Source organism: Rhinoraja longicauda, chromosome 2 (genome assembly GCF_053455715.1).
Source record: "Rhinoraja longicauda isolate Sanriku21f chromosome 2, sRhiLon1.1, whole genome shotgun sequence".
In the NCBI taxonomy this organism is placed as follows: domain Eukaryota; kingdom Metazoa; phylum Chordata; class Chondrichthyes; order Rajiformes; family Arhynchobatidae; genus Rhinoraja; species Rhinoraja longicauda.
In genome coordinates, this window is record NC_135954.1 from 69434322 (window position 1) to 69458961 (window position 24640).

Here is a 24640-nt window from a genome sequence, read left to right on the forward strand (position 1 = left end):
TATCCTTGATTTTCATTGATGTACGTACAAGCAACTAAAATTGGTGAATTATACTAATATAGTTCGAAATATGCCATTGTAGATTCAGATTGAGGAAATTGGTGTTCTTATTCTCAAGATCCAAAAAATGTATTCTGAATGATAATTAAAGAATATAGAAAGTAATAATGACAGCTTTTTCGGTCTTTATTCTGGAAAACATTTTTTAATGAGATTTAAGACAGCTATTTAGCATCTTTAGGCCTTTTACTAAAAATCTTATCTAGGATTTCAGCAAACATGAAATGGGATATTCAATTGTACTGTTTAAATGATGTTTGACTATAACAAGTCAAACTTGTTTTTATTTGGATTATGTTTTTACAGTAAAAATACTGTAGGGAGCAGTCTTAAAATCTATATCATTTGAAAGAGAGAAGTATAACAATGTAAAAGAAACCAAAACAAAAACTAACACAATATTTTTACATTGCCTTGATCCAATGTGCAGCAGGAGAGTGTCCCTTAAATTAGGAAAGGCGAGGAGAGGATGATAGGAGAGGGCTAGGGAACATCACAAAATGAAATAAAAACTTATTGCTTTGTAAGATAAACCGTCCCCGTCGAGAGGGCAACTCTCTAATCATTTCAGGTTGATGTCTTTCCATCAGAACTGATTGCTTCCTCAGTGGAATAGGGTTAAAGTGTAGCATTAGAGAAATGAAAAAAGGCGTAAGATAGATTTTTTAAACTAACAGGTAATTAAGAGCATTTAATTTAATAGCTATTCTGTTCATCTGGATCTAGGATGTTAACAGAAAAACTTCGTTTTGAGGATGGAAGGGAAATACGGAACCATTGCCTGTATTGGAGGGCTTGCATTTTAAGGAGAGATTGGATAACCATTGTTTTGGTGTGGGGGCTTTCTAATATTCCATAACCTGTGAGATCACCTCTGCCTTGTTGAATAATTGTGCAGAACTATGATAAGAACATAATCTTTTCCATGAAATTAAGTTGATAGAGAATCTTTTTTTTGGATTTCCATAATTTTGATCTATTTTGTTTCATTTATTTTGCAAGAGATGTTTTGCGATGTTGCTACATTATTTAATTGCAAAGAGAGTAGAATGGTACAGAAGTTACTAGAACTACGTGGGGAAAGAAAGAAATCTTTTATAGAAGACAAAATAATGGGCGGGGAATTTTGAGCTTTTCAGTGTAAGACTATAAACATTCTTTTTCCAGGCGACACAAAAGCCAGCTGGTCACCAGGTAATTCATTCACAACATGATAGACTTGCACAGTTGCAACCCATAATAACAGGAAATGCAGGAATTTCAAATACCAAGTAGTTAAATTAAAACAACTACAAAATCAAGTCGTGTGTTACAGATAGGAAATGCGTATAGGCATGACTTTTCAAAATTGGATTGGGGAAGATTAAAGTCATTCATCAACAAAAGTCAAGTATGATATATTATTACAGGTGTCTAATTCTATTACTTGTATGTCCCATACTGTACACAACCTTGTAATAACATAAAGAATGCCTCCCAATGTACCTCATCTGCTGAATAACCCATAACTGTTACCTCCCAACTTCTCATATTTCATTATGACGTAGAAGGAGTCTCCTTTAACCCATCGAGTCTTTGATGGCTGTACAGAGCAATTTCAATCTCCCATTCATTTTACCTGCAACTCATTCATCTTCACATCCGCAACAATTTCTCCCCATATTCTATTACTTATCTCCACAATGGGCGATTTACAATTCACTTATCAATGTGTCTTTGAGGAAAGAGGAAACCAGAGCACATGGGAGTAACTCGTACCAACACAGAGAATAGGCAACTCTGCCCAAGCAACGCCAGTGGAAGGATTGAATCTGAGTCCCTGCAGCTGTGAGATAGTAGCAATGCCAGCTGTGCACCAATGTTGCACAATAACCTGATCAATGGATGCAAAGGAAGTACAGCGGTAAACCTGTCTTCACACACTAAGCTTATGCTTATCCAAAATTCTGCTGTCTTTATCTCAGTTTGCTCCAACTCCACGTTGCCTTAGGGACACTGGAACCTGTACTAGTTGATGTACAAACAATGCTTTGATTTTAACATTTTCATTCTTCTGGAGGCCTGTTTGTAACTTTGCCTACCGTACATTGTTTCAGATCAGTATTATATTTGCACTCCCTTAATTCCAGCCTCTTGATCATCCCCAAATGTAATTGCTCAAGTAGAGTTGGCTTTAAGCTGCTGATGGTGTATGTACTTTAATTCTCACCATCAGCCCCACTTTCCTTTTAAGACGCTGCTTTAAAGCTCCTTCTTCATCGGCCTTGACATTTCCTGATGTGGCATTGTGTCATATTTTAATTAGAGGAAGGGGTGGACAGACATTACACAATCCAGAAATCACATTTGTATCTTTGACCAACTTAAATACAGTACCTTGGGACCTTTACCATATTAGAAGATCCAAACTGTCTTGTTAAGATACATGGGATCCAGAAAACATTTGACACTTAATCTGTGCTTGAAGAAAATGCTTCCACCCATACCATAGTAGATGAAAGCTCTGGACTCGATTATATTGTTGGGCTGAAATTTGCTACAAGCCAGCCAGCCAGCAGGATTACAGAGGATCACTGGCCAGCTGCAACGCTGTGACATTTCTGAATGAAAGTGGGGTTTGTGCAGGTCAGCGCTGGCTCTCTGGCTCCAAGTTTAGTAAAATTTTGACCCAAGGGGCCAGCCATACTTTGTATGTGGCTCCTCAGCTTTATCCCAGCCACAACTGGCACCACTGAAATGAATCTACTGACCATCTAAAATGTGAATTTAGTGGTGGGGGTTTCTTTCTTTTGTTTCAATGTGCTTTAATACTTTTCATTAATTACGATAGTTTGTGTTTCTTAATTTTTTATATTTGTTCCACTGTTTTCAACTGATTGATAACTGGAGACACTTGAAAACTATAAAGGAGCTTTCTGGTAGCCTAAGCTGCCATCAAGTCTGTCCATATGCTGTCCCATACCTTCTGTCATTGCATCCCAATGTTGAAACTGTTGGTATTGGGTGCCAAGTGACTGCAGAAATGTAGTTCAACTCTGCGACTTGTGTGGGCAAGCAACTACACTGCGCACACTGGGAATGATCCAGCTATTGGGATCCGGTTCCATATTGATGAAGTAAGGTACAAGGTGGGATTAGCATTGTGTGTAACTGAGATGAAGATGTTCTGTGATTATTAATGTGGGGCAGATAGTAGAAGTCACGTCCCTGTGACAATATCTCCAGAATTATATCCAACCTAATTTGTGTCTTGAGAAACCTGACTAAATCCAGAATCACAGAGTTCACCAATATAACTGTTGCATTTGTAGCTTGCTTCCGAGGTTCCCTCTCTTCTTTCTATTCCCTGCCAATATTAGGAATTGTTAGCTTTGTTTAAAAGCAAAGTCTTACTGTTGACTTTCAACCTGTTTTCCTGGTTCTTCAAATGTTGTCATTATGTGCACACAGTTCCTGAGTAATTTTTTTTTAAAATGCAGCATGATATTTTTGATTTGAATTTCCATTTACCTTCATTCTCTGTGTATTAAGGTTTCAAACTTGGTATTCCCAGGTTTGGTAACATTCACATACGAGCAAAAGTGTTTGAATTTGTTATAATTAAACATTTGTACATCCCTATTTACATCTGGTCCCATTTGCATTTTCATAAGGAGTATTCTGTCAGCCTGCAGAACTGCTTTTCATGCCAAGTGAAACTTGCCTGAAATGGAAATTTACTGTGCAAACAAGAGAAACTTGAAAATTTAGGACTGCCTTAATTGGCCTGATAGGAGCTAAAAAAAAGTTAAAGTTTCTCAGTCATGTGTTACACATCACTGGTTAGAAACAAAACACAATTTGAACTACAGAATACTTTCTCATTCCCCTTTATCAATTGAAGTGTTTCAATTTTGCTGCAGATTCATGAAGTGTGAATTGCATATGAGATCCTTTTTCTTAACATGAATATAATATTGCAGTAAAATATATCATATAAATCTGAAACCATCTATTTGTTACAATTTTGTTGTACATATAGTTTAAAATTTGCCTTTAATGCATGCTGGTTTACATTTAACCGGTATTGTAGCAAGGTTGGAATAAAGAGCTGCCAGTAGGTCAATATTTTCTTTTAAAATGTAATATTAATCCTTTAAAAAACAAAAAATAATTGCATGAAACAGAATTAAAAAAATTAAAATAAATTAATCTTGCCCTTTTACCCTGTAGTGTATAAAAAGGTTTGAAAAAAAACTATTGACCTACTGATAGCTCTTTATTCTACCTTTGTTATAATACAGGTGAAATGTAATCCTGCTTGCTTTATAGGCTATTTTTGATTTCCTATATTCCATCTTTTACCTAGACTTAACTCTTTCTTTCTGGACAAGCAAAACTGATCCATCTATTTATGCAGTGGGCAACACAGTGGTACAGCATTTAATATCGCTGCCTTTGAGTTCCAGCAGGCTGGATTCAATCTGGTTTAGTTTAGTTTAGAGATACAATGTGGAATCAGGCCCTTTGGCCCACTGAGTCCGCACCGACTAGCGATTTTCATACACTTACGCTGTTCTACACACACTAGGAACATTTTTACATTTATACCAAGTCAATTAAACTACAAACCTGTTCGTCTTTGGAGTGTGGGAGGAAACCGAAGATCTCAGAGAAAAGCCACGCAGGTCACGGGCAGAACGTACAAACTCCATGCTCCCTTAATCAGGATCAAACCCAGGTCCCTGGCGCTGAAAGGCAGCAACTCTACCGCTGCACTGCCGTGCTTCTAGCGTGGAGTTTGTTCGCCCCGTGATCACATGGGTTTCCTCCAATGCTCTGTTTTCCTCGCGCTTCTCAAAGATATGCTGGTAGGTTATTTAGCCACTGTAAATTGCTTATGTTACATGTGATTGCCAGAAAAAAATGGGACAGTTTATGGAAAAGTGAGTGAAAGTGGTTACAAAATATGTGGAAGAAAGAGCCTCGTGATTATTGTAAATCAGATTTGACTCAATGGGCCAAATGGCCTCCTGCCACATTGTTTGAAAATATGAAAAATATTTATAGAAAGCATAAATGGAAAAGTTCTCCCCTACATTAGAATTCCGATATCTGACTATTTGGAAATCTGATGTTTCAGCATCTGACTCACAGGTAATATTTGCTACACTCCCTTTCCACTCAATATTGGGCCGGCTTCATTGCTCTCTTTCCACTTGTGAAGTTCCAGTTCTCGAGCTAGCTTTCCACCATCCCGATTTACTGGAAATGTTATTATCTTACTATGCAACTTTTTTTTAAATAAGTCATTTAAAGTAGCATCATCAATGGAAATATTCATTAGTTTGGAAAGTCTGCCAGTCCAGTTCTTCCCAAAGTCCTCAGCATACCAGATTGTCAGATATTTACTGCAATTCCTCCTTACTGAAAGCTTACTTGAAAGTTGAAAGCATTTTGTGCAATATTGCCTTGTCATGAACTGGTCAATACTGAATGTATAATTTGATGATTCAGGATATGTTCTCGTGGTACTGGACCTCTAAACAATTTTACAAACTTAGTACTCTTGTGTGATAGTGCAGTAAGTATTTCTAAGTTAAAATATCTTGCACTTATACCTGCATTTATTGTTGTTTCAGATTGTGGCTTGAATGTACATAAGCAGTGTTCGAAATTTGTACCCAATGACTGTCAGCCTGACCTCAAAAGAATCAAGAAGGTGTACAGTTGTGACCTGACAACGCTGGTAAAAGCACACAACACACAGAGACCTATGGTTGTGGACATATGCATTCAGGAGATCGAAGCACGAGGTTTGGGCACACTCTTGCACAGTTGTAAAATATGATTTTGATTATGGTTTACATTTATAATGACATGATTTACCAGACATCTGTTGGCTTGCAGAGCATGATGAAGGCTTGTTTATTGTCCCAGAATTTCTCATTCCCCTCTTCTCTGTTTTTACTCACTGTTCAGTTGCAACTAATGAACCATTCACTGCTCTTTGAGCCAACAAACGCTCATGTCATTCTCTCTCACTCTTTCCCCTCTCTCTCTTTCCCCTCTCTCTCTCTTTCTCCTCTCTCTCTTTCTCCTCTCTTTCTCCTCTCTCTCTTTCTCCTCTCTTTCTCCTCTCTCTCTTTCTCCTCTCTCTCTCTCTCTCTTTCTCCTCTCTCTCTCTCTCTTTCTCCTCTCTCTCGTTCCTCTCTCTCTTTCCTCTCTCTCTCTCTCTCTCTATCCCCTCTCTCTCTTTCCTCTCTCTCTCTCTTTCCCCTCTCTCTCTTTCCCCCTCTCTCTCTTTCCCCCCTCTCTCTCTCACTCCTCTCTATTTGCCCACTCTCTATTTGCCCACTCGCTCTGCCCTCTCTCTCTTTGCCCTCTCTCTCTTTCCCCTCCCTCTCTCCCTTTCCTCCTCTCCCTTTCCCCCTCTCCATTTCCCCCTCTCCATTTCCCCCTCCCTTTCCCCCTCCCTTTCCCCCTCCCTTTCCCCCTCCCTTTCCCCTCTTTCCCCTCTCTCTTTCCCCTCTCTTTCCTCTCTCTTTCCACCCTCTCTCTTCCCCCTCTCTCTCCCCCCCCTCTCTCTTCCCCCCTCTCTCTTCCCCCTCTCTCTTTCCCCCTCTCTCTTTCCCCCTCTCTCTTTCCCCCTCTCTCTTTCCCCCTCTCTCTCTTTCCCATCTCTTTCCCCTCTCTTTCCCCCTCTCTCTTCACCCCCTCTCTCTTCCCCCTCTCTCTTCCCCCCTCTCTCTTCCCCCCTCTCTCTTCCCCCCTCTCTCTTCCCCCTCTCTCTTCCCCCCTCTCTCTTCCCCCCCTCTCTCTTCCCCCCTCTCTCTCCCCCCCTCTCTTCCCCCTCTCTCTTCCCCCCCTCTCTCTTCCCCCCTCTCTCTTTCCCCCCTCTCTTTCCCCCTCTCTCTTTTCCCCCTCTCTTTCCCCCCTCTCTCTTTCCCCCTCTCTCTTTCCCCCCTCTCTCTTTCCCCCCTCTCTCTTCCCCCTCTCTCTTCCCCCTCTCTCTTTCCCCCCTCTCTCTTCCCCCCTCTCTCTCCCCCCTCTTCCCCCTCTCTCTTCCCCCCCTCTCTCTTCCCCCTCTCTCTTTCCCCCTCTCTCTTTCCCCCTCTCTCTTTTCCCCCTCTCTTTCCCCCTCTCTCTTTCCCCCTCTCTCTTTCCCTCTCTCTCTTTCCCTCTCTCTCTTTCCCCCTCTCTTTCTCTTCCCCCTTTCTCTTTCCCCTTTCTCTCTCTTCCCCCCCCCCCTTTCCCCCTCTCTCTTTCTCTTTCCCCCTCTCTCTCTCTTTTCCCCCTCTCTAAGCACATCAAAGATCTATACTGTAATCCATTTGTAGTCTAACAAGGTCCTGTGCAGACACATTTAATTTGATATTCTATTACTTCTGAAATAAAGGAAGTTCTAATTACTTGCTTCATCTGCATGCTAGCCTTCTAGTACCCAGACACTCTGATGGCAACATTCTGTGAGCTCTCTTCATTTCAACAAATCCTCTTCTTCCAAAAAAAAGTGGATAATGTTGCAATTTCCCCTTATTACATACCATTTGCCATATTCTTTATCCACTGATTAACCTGTCCAATTTTTTTGCAAACTTCTCACAACTTGCCTTCTTACTATTATCGTATTGTCAGAAAACCTGTTTGCAATAAACTTGCTAAACTCAATAAACGATATCAAAGTCATTGATAGTTTGAGGCCCAGTACTATCCATGTGGTAAGCCGATAGCTACAGCTCACCAACATTAAAATGACCCATTTGTGTGTTTTCTGTTAGTTAACCAATTCCCTGTCCATATTACCCCAACTTTACAAACTGCTCGATTGTTCAGTGACCTTTGATGTAAAATCTTTTTTGTTGCCTCCTGAAAATCCAAATGCATATGTGCATTCTTTGTGTCCCATCCTTTAATTTGTCAAGCACAATTTCCATTTTGTGGAATTATGTTGATTATGCTTGATTGCTTTTTGACTTTCCAAATGTCCTGCTGCTGCTTAATAATTAATTTCAGCATTCTCCATTGACTGAAATTGGACTGCTGCCTCCTCTATTTTGCCTGTTCCCTTTCTTGAACAAGGAAGTAACATTTACAATTTTACAATCCTGCTGGGACCCATTCAGAACCTAGAAAATGTTGACAGGTCCAAAGCAATGCCTCTATTGGCTCTGCAGCCACCTTTCTGAAAACCCCAGATGCAACCCATCAGGTTTAGTCCCACTGATTCGCCCAATACATTTTCAACAGTGATAATTTTTTAACCTCTTTCCACCCCTCCATTTTATCTTTAATTAATGACTTCTATTGTTAATGTTCGATGCCTTGAAGGCATCAACATAATATTTCTGCTATTTCCTTATTTCCAAATACTAATTCCCCTGTTTTGCCCTCTGTTCAGTATTTCTACTGCTTTCGGAATTACTTATAAAAATAATAATATAATATATCCCTTTATTCGTCCCACACTAGGGAAATTGACAGTATTACAGCAGCAACGTGGATAGCAAAAGATCATTCATTAGGCTGCATCCCAGAGTGCTTAAGGAAGTAGCCCCAGAAATACTGGATGCATTAGTGATCATTTTTCAAAACTCTTTAGATTCTGGAGTAGTTCCTGAGGATTGGAGGGTAGCTAATGTAACCCCACTTTTTAAAAAGGTAGGGAGAGAGAAAATGGGGAATTATAGACCAGTTAGCCTAACATCGGTAGTGGGGAAAATGCTAGAGTCAGTTATTAAAGATGTGGTTGCATCACATTTGGAAAGTGGTGAAATCATCGGACAAAGTCAGCATGGATTTATGAAAGGCAAATCATGTCTGACGAATCTTATAGAATTTTTCAAGGATAGTAGAGTGGATAAGGGAGAACCGTGTTATATCTGGACTTTCAGAAGGCCTTCGACAAGGTCCCACATAGGAGATTGGTGTACAAACTTAAAGCACACGGTATTGGGGGTTCAGTGTTGAGGTGGATAGAGAATTGGTTGGCGGACAGGAAGCAAAGAGTAGGAATAAACGGGTCCTTTTCGGAATGGCAGGCAGTGACTAGTGGGGTACCGCAAGGCTCAGTGCTGGGACCCCAGTTATTTACAATATATATTAATGATTTGGACGAGGGAATTGAATGCAATATCTCTAAGTTTGCGGATGACACGAAGCTGGGTGGCAGTGTTAGCTGCGAGGAGGATGCTAGGAGGCTGCAGAGTGACTTGGATAGATTAGGCGAGTGGGCAAATGCATGGCAGATGCAATATAATGTGGATAAATGTGAGGTTATTCACTTTGGTGGCAAGAACAGGAAAGCAGAGTATTACCTGAATGGTGGCCAATTAGGAAAAGGGGAGATGCAACGTGACCTGGGTGTCATGGTGCACCAGTCATTGAAAGCAAGCGTGCAGGTGCAGCAGGCAGTGAAGAAAGTGAATGGTATGTTAGCATTCATAGCAAGAGGATTTGAGTATAGGAGCAGGGAGGTTCTGCTGCAGTTGTACAGGGCCTTGGTGAGACCGCACCTGGAGTATTGTGTACAGTTTTGGTCTCCTAATCTGAGGAAAGACATTCTAGCCTTAGAGGGAGTACAGAGAAGGTTCACCAAATTGATCCCTGGGATGGCAGGACTTTCATATGAAGAAAGACTGGATAGACTAGGCTTATACTCGCTGGAATTTAGAAGACTGAGGGGGGATCTTATAGAAACATATAAAATTCTTAAGGGGTTGGAGAGCCTAGATGCGGGAAGATTGTTCCCGATGTTGGGGGAGTCCAGAACCAGGGGTCACAGCTTAAGGATAAGGGGGAAGTCTTTTAGGACCGAGATGAGAAAACATTTCTTCACACAGAGAGTGGTGAGTCTGTGGAATTCTCTGCCACAGAAGGTAGTTGAGGCCAGTTCATTGGCTATATTTAAGAGGGAGTTAGATGTGGCCCTTGTGGCTAAAGGGATCAGGGGGTATGGAGAGAAGGCAGGTACAGGTTACTGAGCTGGATGATCAGCCATGATCATATTGAATGGCGGTGCAGGCTCGAAGGGTTGAATGGCCTACTCCTGCACCTATTTTCTATGTTTCTATGTTTCTATTATAAATAAATGTAAAGACAAGGATAAATTGTCATCAGTTTATTGTGTATTCCTTAACTGTTACTGTTGACTCTTCTGCTGGGAGCAGTGCTGGTTGTGCAATCTCACAGCAGCGGGAAGGAAGGACCTTCTATATCTCTCCTTCACACACTTGGGGTGAAGGAGTCTGTCACTGAAGGAGCTACTCAGTGCAGTGACAGTGTCCTGCATGGGGTGGGAGTCGTTGTCCAGCAGCGATGTTAACTTTGCCATCATCCTCCTTTCTCCCACCACCTGCACTGAGTCGAGGGGGCAACCCAGGACAGAGCTGGCCTTCCTGACCAGCTTTTCGAGTCTCTTCCCCTCCGCCACTGAGATGCTGCTGCTCCAGCAGACCACTCCATAGAAAATGGCCGATGCAACCACCGTGTTGTAGAAGGTCCTTGGGAGTGCCCCCTACACTCCAAAGGACCTGAGTCTCCTTAACAGATAAAGTCAGCTCTGGCCCTTTTTGTATAGCGCTTTGGTGTTTTCTGTCCAGTCCAATTTACTATTGAGGTAGACACCCAGGTACTTATGAGTCCACCCTCCCGATGTCCATTGCCTGGATGTTCACTGGTGTCGGGGGGACCTGGCTGCGCCTGCGGAAATCTACCACCATCTCTCTGGTTTTCCCCGCGTTGATCCGGAGGAGGTTCCGCTGGCACCAGTCCACAAACTCCTTGGTCGCTTTGATTCCTGAGGGGTCCCACTCTCTCTCTATTTACCCTTTTCCCCCTTATGTATTTATAAAATCTCCTGCGATTGTTCTTCATGCTATCTGCCAGAGCTATCTCCTGGCCCCTTTTTGCCCTTCTAATTTCCTTTTATAGTTTACTCAGTTTCCAAAACTCCTCCAGGGATATACTTGTGTTACTCCAGCCTGTTGCAACATTTGTTGTTAACCTGAAAAGTTGTTCTTTGTTAATAATGGTGTCCTTGGGTATGTTGGAGGGTATTTTGTGTTTAACCTGTACCCTGAGTCTGGCTTTCACGTGGAGTTCACAAGGATTCTCCTACGTCTTGCCTGTTCAAATGTCTCACTAAATGCCTCTCAAACTGTGATTGCACCACCTCCTCTGGTAGAGTACTCCAGATATCAATTACTCTCTCACCTTGCCCTTAGATTCCCTTTCCATCCATTTAAACATGTACACTTTTGTTTCAGATGCCCGACCATATGAACAAAATTCTGACTTTCTTCCCTATCCATGCAGCATAATTTTACTTGGCAACTATCAGCCAACTTCACTTGAGGGAAAACAAGTCCAACCTATCCAATCTCTCCCCATAACTAAAATCTTCCAATACTTTACAATGCTTCAGGGGATTCGAGAAGGGAACTGCACAAGCTTTTGTCCAGAGTTGGGGAATCAAGAACCAGAGGGCATAGGTTTTTAGTGGGGAATATGGGTGACTAGACTTCAAAGGTAGTAGGCCTGGCATGAATATCAGAACTCTAATGCAGAGAATATCCATAATATGTTGAAAACTTTCTGCACAATATTTTATCAGAAAATGTTAAATGAGCCAATAGGTAAAATAGACAAAATGGGAATAAGTAATAAGCTTTACACATGAAGGATTCCTGCATAAGCAATATGCAGAAACAAAAATAACAGAAATGAAAGGGGGATCTATGTGGTCCCTCAATTTCCCCATGAAAGCCAAGATCTGGATAGTCACTTTATTCCCAATGTTAAAATACAGACAAAAAAAGGTGTTTAAACTGCAAATAGCCTGAAGTGCCCTGACCTGAAACGTCTTTGTGTCTTTATTTATTAACTATTGTTTCCAGCATATAGGCTCCACTTAATCAAGTACCAATTTCCATTTGGTCCGTAGGTTTGAAATCTGAGGGGCTTTACAGGGTGTCTGGATTTACTGAGCACATAGAAGATGTTAAAATGGCATTTGATCGAGGTGAGTGGAGCATTTAATCTCCTGCTTTTAATTACAATACAAATCAAAATAGGCATTTCAAATCAGTGGGTTTTGCAAATTTTCCCATTGCCACACTAGACAGATTTGTAGTCATTTGATTAGCCATATGTGAACTATTGTACATGATTTTGAACATTCAGTGATAGCAACATGATATAGGTTAAAATTAAACCAGATATAATATGTAAACCAACATGATATAAGCACTTTGAGAATCTAGGAATTTATGCAAAAGAGCAGAGAAGCTTACATTGGATATATGCATCATTGTTACCCATGTATGAGGTAGCAGAAGACTGGAGGGTAATTGATGTAGTGCCTTTATTTAAGAAAGACGGCAAAGAAAAACCTGGGATCTCAAGACTGATAAGCCTAACATCTGTTGTTGGTAAGTTACTGGATGGGGATTCTGAGGAACCAAGGAGTATAAGTACATAGTTCCCTGAAAATTGTGTCACAGGTGGATATCGTGATGTAGAAGGCTTTTGGCCTTCTGGCTTTCATTTGTAAGGGCATTGAATATAGCAAATTGAACATTATGCTGCAGTTGTACAACACGTTGGTGAGGCTGCACTAGAAGTATTGTGTTCAGTTTTGGTCCCTGTGAGAGGAAAGATGTCATTAAACTGGAAAGATTCCAAGAGTCAAGGGGTTGTAAGATGGGATTTTATTCCTTAAATATTGGAGTCTAAGGGGTGTTTTATAGAGGTACATAAATCATAGACCAAGTGGACCTGTTGGGCCCAAACCATTCTTGCATTGGTGCAGCACCGTCTCCTCCCCCACTCCATCCTCCCCTCTCTCCCTCCCCTCTCTCCCCCTCCCCCCTCCCCTCTCTCCCCCCTCCCCTCTCTCCACCCTCCCCTCTCTCCACTCTCTCCCCCTCCCCTCTCTCCCCCTCCCCTCTACCCCCCTCTCTCCCCCTCCCCTCTCTCCCCCCTCCCCTCTCTCCCCTCTCTCCCCCTCCCCTCTTTCCCCCTCCCCTCTCTCCCCCTCCCCTCTCTCCCCTCCCCTCTCTCCCCCTCCCCTCTCCCCCTCCCCTCTCTCCCCCCTCCCCTCTCTCCCCCCTCCCCCTCCCCTCTCTCCCCCTCCCCTTTCTGCCCCCCTCCCCTCTCTCCCCCTCCCCTCTCTCCCCCTCCCCTCTCTCCCCATCCCCTCTCTCCCCCCTCCCCTCTCTCTCCCCTCTCTCTCCCCCCTCCCTCTCTCCCCCTCCCCTCTCTCCCCCCTCCCCTCTCTCCCCCCTCCCCTCTCTCCCCCTCCCCTTTCTGCCCCCCTCCCCTCTCTCCCCCTCCCCTCTCTCCCCCACCCCTTACTCCCCCCTCCCCTCCCCCTCCCAAGCTCACCTCCCCCCTCCCCATCCTACCCCCCTACCCCCTCCACCCTCTCCCCACTCTCCCTCTCCCCCCTCCCCATCCTACCCCCCTACCCCCTCCACGCTCTACCCACTCTCCCTCTCCCCCCTTCCCCCCTCCCTCCTGGGTTGCCTCCTGCATATGTGCAGGACCCTCTCCTCACCCACCCCCCTCACCCCTCACTCCCCCCTCCCCTCCCTGCCTCCTCCCCCTCCCTTCCCCTCCCTCCTCTCCTCCTCCTCCCCTTCCTCCCCTCCATCCCCTCCTACATCCTCTCCATCTCCCACCTTCCCCCTCCCTCCCCTACCCTCCTCCACCCCCTCCCTCCACCCCCTCCCCTCCTCCCTCCCCTACCCCATCCCCCCTCTATCCCCCTCCCTCCCTCCCCCACCCCCTCCCCCTCTCTCCCCCCTCATTCCCTCCCTCCCCCCTCCTCCCTCCCTCCTGGGAGCAGCCCGCGGTTGCCATAGCAACCTGCCTCCTGGCCTGGGCGGCCGCCATTGGTGGAGCTTGGGTGGGGGGGGGGGGGGAAGAGTCCTGTCCTGTCCCAGTGCTGGGATGTTCAGTGGTAGACAGCAGCGGCTCTCCCACTGTTGCTGAGCCGCTGGACTCTGGGCGGCGTGGAGAAAGCGCTGAGCCGGCCGGGGAGTGGAGGGGAGACGGGGGAGCCGAAGGCAGGCCCAGCGCCAGGCCCAGGCCTCGGCCTCCACCTCCAGCAACGCCTGGCCTCACCACCGCTGCTGCTGCTGCCGCCTTTCCCTTTGGCCCACCTCAGGCTCGAGGTTACCCAGTCAGTCCAGGCCCAGGCCGCTTCTCCCGGCACCAGGCCTGGCTCTCCCGCCCCCAAGAGACAGGCGGTAGAGCCCTTCTCAACGGGCCCCAACTGCGCAGGCGCGGGCGCGTTTGTTCTGCGCACGCGTGTATGCGGCGGCCATCTTACATAAATACCAGATCTATGGAGCCCCAACTACACATGCGCGGTTTTTAAACTTTAAAATGTGAATACCTTCAATAATATAACACCAATTTCAATGAAACCTCTTCCATAGGACCACGGGACGACCGTGTGTAAGGTGGGCCTGAAATTGCGGTGCTATCGTGTACCGTTTTAGCTGTACTTCAAGAACAAGCGACCAAACTAGAGTTTTAGTGTATAGATGATGATGAGCATAGATAATGCGTACAGTATTTTTCCCAGGATTGGGGTATCTTGAGATAAACGGCACAGGTTAAAGGTGAGAGGGAATAGATTTAATAGAAATCTGACTTTTTAAATAGGGGGGGTATTTGGAACATATAGAACAAGTGCCAGATAAGGCCCTTCAGCTCCCCTGAGTCTTTTGCCATCATCTATATACTAAAACTCGTTTGTTTGTTTGTTCCTGAACTACAGCCAAAACGGTACACGATAGTGTGACAATTTTAGGCCCACCTTACTCACCGTTGTCCCTTTGGTGCTAATGGAAGAAGTTTCATTGAAATCGGTGTTATAGTTTTAAAGTTATTCACATTTTAATGTTTAAATCTATCCCCTAGGAAGGCAGGGAGGGATGGAGGGAGGGGGAGGAGGGAGGATAAGGGGGATTGTGGGGGATGGAGTGGGGGGAGGGGAAGGGAGGGGGGAGGGCAGAGGGGGGGGGGACAGGGAGGGGGGAGGAGAGGGTGCTGCACCAATGCAGGAGAGGTTTGGGCCCAACGGGTCCACTTGGTCCAGTGTATGCTAAAGGTTCATTACAGTAGCCAATTAATCTATCAGCACATTTTAGAACCTGGGAAGAAACCAGGGCAAGGTGCATAATGTCGCTGGCTCTCCCTCTGGATTGGACCACTTGGACAATAGGAGCATGTACGTCAGGCTGTTGTTCATTGACTATGGCTCTGCATTTAACACCATCATCCCATCTAAACCAATCATCTCTCAGAGAACCAAATCCCTGCTCATCGCTATGTAACTGAATCCTCGACTTCCTCATCGGCAAAATGCAATCAGTATGAATCCGCAACAACATTTCCTCCTCAATAACCATCCACACAGGTGCACCTCAAGGCTGTGTGCTCAGTCCCTTGCTCTACTCTATACCCATGACACATCCCCAATGACATCTTTAAATTCACAGATAATACAACTGTTGTTGTATGAATAACGGTTAACAATGAGTCAGAAAACAGCAGTGAGATTGATTATCTAACTGAATGATGCCAGAACATCAATTTTGCTCGCAATGTTGCCACGACCAAGGTGCTGTCTGTTGGCTTCAGCAAGAGAATGCAGGATCCACAAACCTGTCTTCATTGATGGGATGGTGATGGAGAGAATCAATAGCTTCAAGTTCCTGTGTTGGGCCCTGCACTGCAATGCAATCACAAAAAAAGCTTACCACTGCTTCTACTTCCTAAGAAGATTGAGGAGATGTAGGGTATCGACAAATACTCAGACGGACTACCACACATATACAGTAGAGAGTATACTGACTGGTTACATCACAAACTGGTTTGGCAACTTGAACACTCAAAGAAGACTGTGGAGAGTGTTAAGCAATGCCTGTTTCATCACAGGAACTGACCTCCCCACCATCTAAGGGATCTATGGTGGCGCTTCCCCAATAGCGCAGCCAAAGTGATCAAAGACCTACACCACCCTGGTCATACTTGCATTTCACTTCTATCATCAGGCAGATTGGACAGGAGCCTGAAAATCATGACCACCAAGTTCAAGAAGAGCTTTCTCCCAGCATTCATCAGCATCCTGAACACTGCACAACACTAGCAATTACCTCAGTGATTATGATCTTCTATGGACTGTCTTTGGTTGTACTATGGACTTTGGTTTTGCACTGTTATGGTTACCTGTTAAGTTGCAGGAAATAAGAATTTCATTGCTTTGTTGTTGGTACATATGACAATTAAACACTCGATTCTCTTGACCCTTGGCAACACTTTTTTGGAAGGTGGGAAGAAACCAGAACAACTAGAAGAAGCTGGAGGATAACTGTGACATCCTAACACTGAGAAAATATGCAAACTGCACACTGATAGTACAAAAGGACTGGCCCAATCACTCCAATTCTCAATTATTCTCAAAATACAGAAATAAAGCTGGGGAACTGCCTTTGTGTTGAAATTATTGTTGAATATTAAAGATTGTGAAAATATTCACAACAAAGTTCATATAAGAATTATGCCATCAGTAATAGTAGTTATGAAAATATTTTTCTAACATTGCTATTTGTTCCTGAGTCTGTAGTTTGCTTTCAATTTTTCTAAAGCTTGTTCCAATATAGCACACAACGGCAGATTTTGTTTATATTTATCTGTAATGATCTGCATGAGTAATATACATGATCTTAATAAGGTAATGTGTAACTTTTGTGCAGCCATTCTTTTAATTTGATGTTCCTTGTCCTCTTTCAAGATGGTGACAAAGCTGACATCTCTGCCACTATGTATGCGGATGTCAACATTATTGCTGGTGCCCTTAAGCTGTATTTTAGGGATTTGCCAATTCCTGTTATCACTTATGATTCATATCATAAATTTATTGAATCATCTAGTAAGTATTCTTTCAATTTTGTGACCTCAACTAACTTTCAATAGTGGAAAGTAAACCTCATTTTGTAAATAATGCGAAAAGGAAAAGCCTGAGAACTATAGGCCAGTGGGCTTAAATCTGTGGTCAGAAAGTTACTAAAGGGTATTCTGAGGGATAAGATATACAGGCATTTAGATAGACAAGGGCTGATTGGGGACAGTCAGCACTCTCTTGTACATGGGAGATCATATCTCATGAATCTGAGTTTTTTGAAGATGTAACCAAATAGATTGATGAAGGCAGAGCAGTAGACGTATATATGGATTTCAGCAAGGCATTGGACAAAGTTCCACATGATAGGCTGTCCGAGAAGGTTAGATAGCATGGGATCCAAGGAGAACTAGCCGACTAGATAGAAAATTGGCTTTGTGGAAGGAAGCACTGAAGGCATGTGACTAGTGGTGTGCCTTGTGGTTCAGTGCTGAGCCCATTGTTGTTTGTCATCTATATCAGTGATTTGGATGAGAATGTACAGTGCATGATTAGTTAGTTTGCAGATGACACTAAAGTGGGTGGTATTGTAGATAGCGAGAATGGTTGTCAACATTTGCACCAGAATCTTGATTGATTAGGCAGGTGGGCTGAGAAATGGTTAATGGAGTTTAATACAGATAAGTGTGAGGTGTTGCATTTTGGGAAGTCTAACCAGGGCAGGACCGACACGGAGCATGACCAGGCTCTGGGGAATGTTGTAGAGCAGAGGGATCAAGGTAAATCCCTGAGTGCAGGTCAAAATTCAAGTGTAACAGATAGGATGGTCAAGAAGGCTTGTGGCATATTGTACTTTCATCAGTCAGGGTATTGAATATAGAAGTTGGGAGGATATATATTACAGTTGTACATTAGTGAGGCCATAATTAGAGTTTTGTGTTATGTTTTAGTCACCCTGTTAGGGGAATATTGTTAGGCTGGAAAGGATGCAGAGAAGATTTACGAGGATTTTGCCAGGACTCGAGGGCCTGAGCTATAGGGAGAGATTGAGCAGTCGAGGACTTTATTCCTTGGAGCGCATGAGGATGAGGGGTGATCTTATAGAGGTGTATAAGATCATGAGAGGAATAGATGGGTAAATGCACAGATCCTTTTACCCAGATTTGCAGAATCAAGAACCAAAGAACATAGGTTTAAGGTGAGGGAAACTCGAGAGGCAACGTTTTTACACAAAGGGTGGTAGGTGTATGAAACAAGCTGCCAGATGGGGTAATTGTGGCAGGTACTATCACAATTTTAAACAAACATTTGGAAAGGTATGCAAATTATTTCTTATCCCCCCCCACTCTCATCAATTCCACATCTCCACTGTATGGTTTGATACTTAAGTGCTGAAGTTACAGACGTTTTCTGATAAGTTAAATGATCAATTTAATTTAATTTTAATTTTAAATTGTTGAAAACATTAGCGACGCAGTGGTGCTGGTTTCCGACAGGCACGGTGACGGACGCACCACACATCTCTGTCCTCCATACAGCTGGCAAGCTCCTCTTTTGTCTCTACATATGCGTCTTCCATCAACGTCTTCAGCATCGTCTTGTTTGGTCGTCCCGGGTTCCGTCTTCCATGGGTGGGTTTCCACAGCACGACCTTGTTTGCTGGTTTTTCTGGATGGCGGTGGCAATGACCAGCAAGCCTCTCCTTCTTGACCTGATCTTCTTGGTCAGAGGTGGAATCTCCCCGTAGAGCTGGGCGTTGGTGGTGTGGTCCCTCCAACTGACATTTTGAACTTTTCTGAGCATTCAAGTGTAGATACCATCGAGAGACTTGGACAGTGCTCGAGTGAGAGAACATGCCTCACCCCCATACAATGATATTGTCTCTACAGTTGCCTGGAAGAATCTCAGTTTGAGACCCTTAGACATCCAAGACGTCCAGGTTTTCCCCATGTTATTGAGGGCTTTCCATGCGAGCGCTTTCCGGACCTTGATGTCATTCTATGCGCTCTGCGTCCTCCTTCCCAGGTACTTGAAGTCCTCCACTTTCCTGAGAGATGCACCACCACTGGTCTTACGAGGCTCATGGTTACCACCATTGAACACCATGTACTCCGTCTTCTTGGCATTGAGGTGGAGGCCCACTTTCTCGCACTCCGTCTCGACCCTGCCGAGCAGCTCCTGTGCCTCCCCAATGTGGTCTGACAGCGGGACGATGTCATCAGCGAAGTCGAGGTCTGACAAGTTGACTGACCCGATTCTTCTTGAATGCCTTGGGGTGATTGTGAAGCCGAGGTCCTCGTGTTCCTTGAGCGCCTGCCTCATTGCATAATCAAGGAGAATGACAAAGAGAAAGGGTGCCAGCATGTCTCCCTATAACAACCCCGCGAGAATTTCAAACACTTTGCTCTCGCCATCCGGGGTGACAACCTTAATAGTTCTCAGGAGACGAGGAGGAATACCATAAGCCTTCAAAATCCTTCTCATTTGGCATCGATGAATTGAGTCAAACGCCATCTTGAATTCAATGAAGGTTAGGACAGCCGGCAGGTTGTTATTCTTTACCTCCTCAATGATTCTTCGGAGGGCAAGGATCTGTGTGACCGTGTTTCTCTTCTCTCTGAAGCCGTTCTGATTGTAACGTAGCTTTGGGTCGATAGCAGCCCTAATCCAATTGCGAATCAAGCGGTTGTAGACCTTGGCCAAGACACATGTCAGGCTGATGCCACCATAGTTGTCAGTCTTGTTCAGGCTCCCAGATTTGGGGATGGGGTTGATGTTGGATTGTGACCATTGTGTTGGCTTGTCATTCGTCGTTAGCGCTGTGTTGCAGAACTTGAACATGATGTCATCGAGCTCACAGTTTTTCAACACCTCTGGAGGGATGTTATCAGGGCCTGGACTCTTCCCTTGCTTTAGCGAGGTCTTCACTTTTCGCAGCTCCTCTAAAGAGGCTGTCGTGAATCTGTACATCCATGAGGACAGTCTCAATTTGTTAAATGATCAATGAATACATTTAAAGTAACACAATGTGTTGGCAATCAACTCAGCTGGAGTGGGGATTTAGGGCCAGATCTTAGTCTTAGTATGGTGGCCACAACAGCAGAGACCTTAATAACTTCCATTAAAGTGAAAAAAAGACAGGATTGAATTTCTCAATTGTCAAAAACCTGAAGAACACTCTCAAGCTTGATCCATGTTCAATGGGTAGTGGAATGGGGACCAGAGGACACTGGTAGCCTCTATAACTGTATCTCACCAGTCTTGAGAGGAGGAGTCTCTGAGAGGAGAAGGAAAGAAGTGAGTGAAGATAGGAGAAAAACTAATTTCACAAGGAAAAATGTATTTTTAATTATATGTCCGGGCTGTGTTCAGATTTTTAAAAAGAGTGAGTATTTCTGGTATAATTCTCAGGGATGTAGATAATTGCTATGAATGAATATTTACTTTATGAGTAATTTACATTTATTTTTAATCAGAAATTACTAATCCAGATGACAGGCTGGAGGCTATTCATGAATCTTTAATGTTACTACCTCCTGCACATTATGAAACATTGCGACATTTGATGACTCATCTGAAAAAGTAAGTTGCGTTTATACTTGGATGATTTCTGGATTCATCTGAAAAGTATTAGCATGCAAATATTCAATAGTCATAAAATAAGGTATATTTCAAAATAAAATATTAATATCGAAACCTATCAACACTTTGGGCATTCCCCGATGCAGATACAAAAAGTTACCATATTGCACTCCAGAATGTTCCCTAATTATGAGTGATTTTCAGCTGAAAACCCATATTCAGTTGCTGCTCTCCGGGCTTGTGGAAACCATTGATAAGGAAAACATGATTTTGTGTGGATTGATTCAATCTAGCACAAAACAGCATAGACAAAAAATGCTGGAGTAACTCAGCGGGCCAGGCAGCATCTCTCATTCCTTCGCTCCAGAGATGCTGCCTGGCCCGCTGAGTTATTCCAGCATTTTTTTCTACCTTCGATGCAGTTTTTTTTCCTACACAACAGCATATGTACCCATGAGTACATCAACCAATTATATGTGGATAGTACTCAAAACCTGAAGTCATTCATGTAAGCTCTGCTCATTCTGTGGACCCCTCATACTGACCTCTTGTGCGTTCCTAATTTATTTAAATCCTACGTGACAGCTATGATTTTAGCTCTGAAATCCTTTCCATCTCTGTCCTGGAAAGCAGCACCTTTTTCATTGGCCTCTTGGATCTCCAAATTAAATTCTTTCAATTTTTCTCAGCATTGTATTATTTTGTTGGTTATTTACTGTCTGACAATAAGTCTCATCCCACAGTAAGCAATACTTTAATTTAGTTATGAAAATGCCCTTATGTTGCCCTTATTTTGTGCTCTGAATCATAATTTCAATATAAATCTATATTTATAATCAACACATCTGTTGGGTAATGTTATGGCTATTATTATCTATATGAGCATTTTTCCTGTGCCAATTGAAAACTCGTTCATTTTTTGATTTGCAAGACGAGTAGAACTAATTTGAACAAATTTTCCCAACAGATGTTATTGTCCTTGATCTTGCAGTAAAGCAGGTTCAGTACTGCCTTCAACCACTGAAGGTCACCCCACCTTCTGTCTCCTTTCTCTGTTCGTTTACTTATTTATCTGTTTATTCACTTCCCTATGTTCTCTAAATCCCTGTTAAGCGTCTTTGAGTATATGAAAAGCGCTATATAAATGTAATGTATTATTATTATTATTATTATTGTAGTTGTCACAATAAACATTGCAAGTCAGTGTCCTAATATTGCAGTTATGATTGCTGAAATCATTCGAAAGCATGCCACACTTAAGGCATGCTTAACTGTGGACATTTGACCAAATAAATAAAGTTCTAATTTTGTCAAGTTTTTTTTTTTTTCACTTTGAGATATTGCTCCTTGTTTAAACAGGATTGCCGATCAAGTCAGTCATTACTTTTGCTGTTCCTAGTCTTTATCTTAAAGAATTAAATTGTTGACTATCTAGCTCCTGTAAACTGGCAATATTTGGATAATTCCAGTGATGACAACTGAAAATGAAACAAGAAACTGCAGATGTTGGTTTACAAAAAAGGCACAGTGCTGGAGTAAGGCAGCAGGTCAGGCAGCATCTCTGGAGACATGGATATGTGATGTTTTATGTGGGAACTGATTATAGTAAGGCGGGAAGGCTGGAAGAAAGGTGGGAGTGGAACAAAGATTGGAGAGTGATAGGTGGGTACAGGTGAAGAGGATTTTGATTGGAAGATGGGTGGATGAAGGCCCTAGATGGGGAAGAAGATGAAAGGCTGTGAGACATGGAGAGAAGAGGTGCGAAATGTTAAGCCCGAGGAAGGGATATAGGTGAAAGGGGATAGGGCAGGGGGAAGGGTTGTTGTTGGTTACTTACCTAAACTTAAAATTAAAATATAATTCTCCAACATTTGCACCACCTTCAATACCACTTTCCACCACATGTCACATTTTTCCATCCCCACCCCTTTCCACTTTCCACAGAGACCCCCTCCCTCTGCAACTCCTTGGATCACTCATCCCTTCCCACCCAAACTACCCCCTTCCCAGGTACCTTCCCCTGCAACCGCCTAAGATGTAATACCTGTCCCCATACCTCCTCCCTCATCTCTACCCAGGGACCCCAGCAGGCCTTCCAGGTAAAGTAAAGCTTCATGTGTTCCACTTATAATCTCATTTACTACATACCGTCCTCCTGATGAGTCCTCCTTTACATTGGTGAAACAACTGTTTTGCCGAACACTTGCGCTTGGTCTGCCAAGGCCTGCTGGATCCCCTGGTTGCCAACCATTTTAACTCCCCTTTCCACTCCTATACCAACCTTTCTGTCCTAGGCCTCTTCCACTGCCAGAGAGAGGCACCATAAAACTGGTGGAACAACACCTCATATTACACTCTGGTAGCTTACAACCCAATGGTATGAATGTTGAATTTTCCACTTTTAGTAACTAACCAGCGACTACGCTTTCCCCTTCCCCTGTCTCCTATCTACATCTCTTCCTCTGGTATCACATGTAGCACCTCTTCTCTCTATATTTCACAGCCTTTTGCCTTTTTCCCATCTCTTGGCTTTGTCCATCTGCCAATCAAAACCCCCCTCACCTGTATCCCTTCCCAAACCAAAAAGTTACCGATCCATGTTCTCAAGTGTTGCTGTTTACCTGCTGAGTTACTCCAGCACTTTGTCTTTTTTTTGTAAATCAGCATATGCAGTTCCTTGTTTCTACCCTCAGCTATGACTTACCAGGCTTTATCCTGCTCCCATCTCACTTCAAACTTTCTTGCCTCTATTACAATCAGTTGGAAGGGTTTCAGCCTGAAACATTACCTACCCATGTTTTCCAGAAACGCTGTCTGACCTGTCGAGTCACTCCAACTCTTTGTGATTTTTCTTTATTGAAACTGGTGTTCATTTTCAAAATTCCTGGAATAGAATTGTTTTTGTGTTATGTAACGGATGAAATATTCTTTGCAGTTTTCATTACCGCTTCTGTTCGATGACATGAAGCTGTTTATCGCTGTCAGAGGTTATGGTTTATTTTATGATTACAAGCATTTGCCTTGCTTAAATCTCTCAAAGTATAAAACAGAACATAAATATTAAGAAATATTGGCGGCTGTACCATTCCAAAGCTTACGTGACAATCTAATTTGATTCATTTTAGGGTCACTTTACTTGAAAAGGATAATTTGATGAATGCGGAAAACCTTGGAATTGTTTTTGGGCCAACGTTGATGCGACCCCCTGAACAAAATACACTGGCAACTTTGAATGATATACGACATCAGAGACTGATAGTCCAGCTCCTGATTGAAAATGAAGATGTCTTGTTCTGAGAAATGAAAGCAGTATGAAGTAAAACCAACACTGTAGTCACTATTTGTGACTGAGTTGCAGAAGTACAGTTGTAGTCCTTATAGGTTGGATGTGTGGGCTAAGAAGTCTGTAATGCTGCAGATAGATACAATAACATTCCCCGTAGTCTGTTTTTTTTAGGAAGAGCATCTTTAAATAAAATAATAGGGATTGATTTTCAAACAAATCCTATTACTCTATGCTTTTGAACATCATTAGCACAGTTATATAAGGAAAAGCAAAGCAAAATTATTGTGCAACTTCCACATGCTGCAGAGTTGTTTTTCATTGTTCCATTTTAAATAATATATATATATATATATATATATATATATATATATACTAGCACAAGTGTGCCCGTTGGGCCCGTCCTCGTAGGGTTTCCATTGTAACCGGGAGGGGAGTGGGGGGGAGGGAAGGGGGAGGGAGGGAGGAGGGAGGTGTGGAGGGGGGAGGGGAGGGGGGGAGGGGAGGGTGGAAGGGAGGGGGAGGGAGGGGAGGGGGGAGCGGGGGTGGGGAGGGTGGAAGGGAGGGGGGAGGGAGAGGGGAGAGAGAGGGGTAGGAGGGAGGGGGGGAGGGGAGCGGAGGGGGGGAAGGGGGGAGGGAGAGGGGAGGGAGGAGGGAGGTGTGGAGGGAGGAGGGGAGGGGGAGGGAATGGGGGAGGGGAGGGGGGAAGGGGGACCTCCCCTTTCCCCAGTACCTCTCTTTCCCCGTTGGGCCCGTCCTCGTAGGGTTTCCATTGTAACCGGGAGGAGGGGAGGGGAGGGAGGGAAGGGGGAGGGAAGGAG

The 24640-nt window shown here is 43.7% G+C and overlaps 1 protein-coding gene across 1 annotated transcript in view; it reads left to right on the forward strand.

The window, feature by feature from the left end:
* Positions 1-24225, forward strand: part of chn2 (chimerin 2) — a 227343-nt gene extending 203118 nt beyond the window's left edge. The window contains exons 9-13 of the mRNA XM_078428520.1: positions 5682-5855; positions 11984-12061; positions 16847-16984; positions 20431-20536; positions 23662-24225. Of these exons, the coding sequence (XP_078284646.1) occupies positions 5682-5855; positions 11984-12061; positions 16847-16984; positions 20431-20536; positions 23662-23833 (668 nt within the window). The 3' untranslated portion in view covers positions 23834-24225. The remainder of the gene's footprint in view (positions 1-5681; positions 5856-11983; positions 12062-16846; positions 16985-20430; positions 20537-23661) is intronic.
* The last annotated feature ends 415 nt before the right edge of the window (positions 24226-24640 follow it).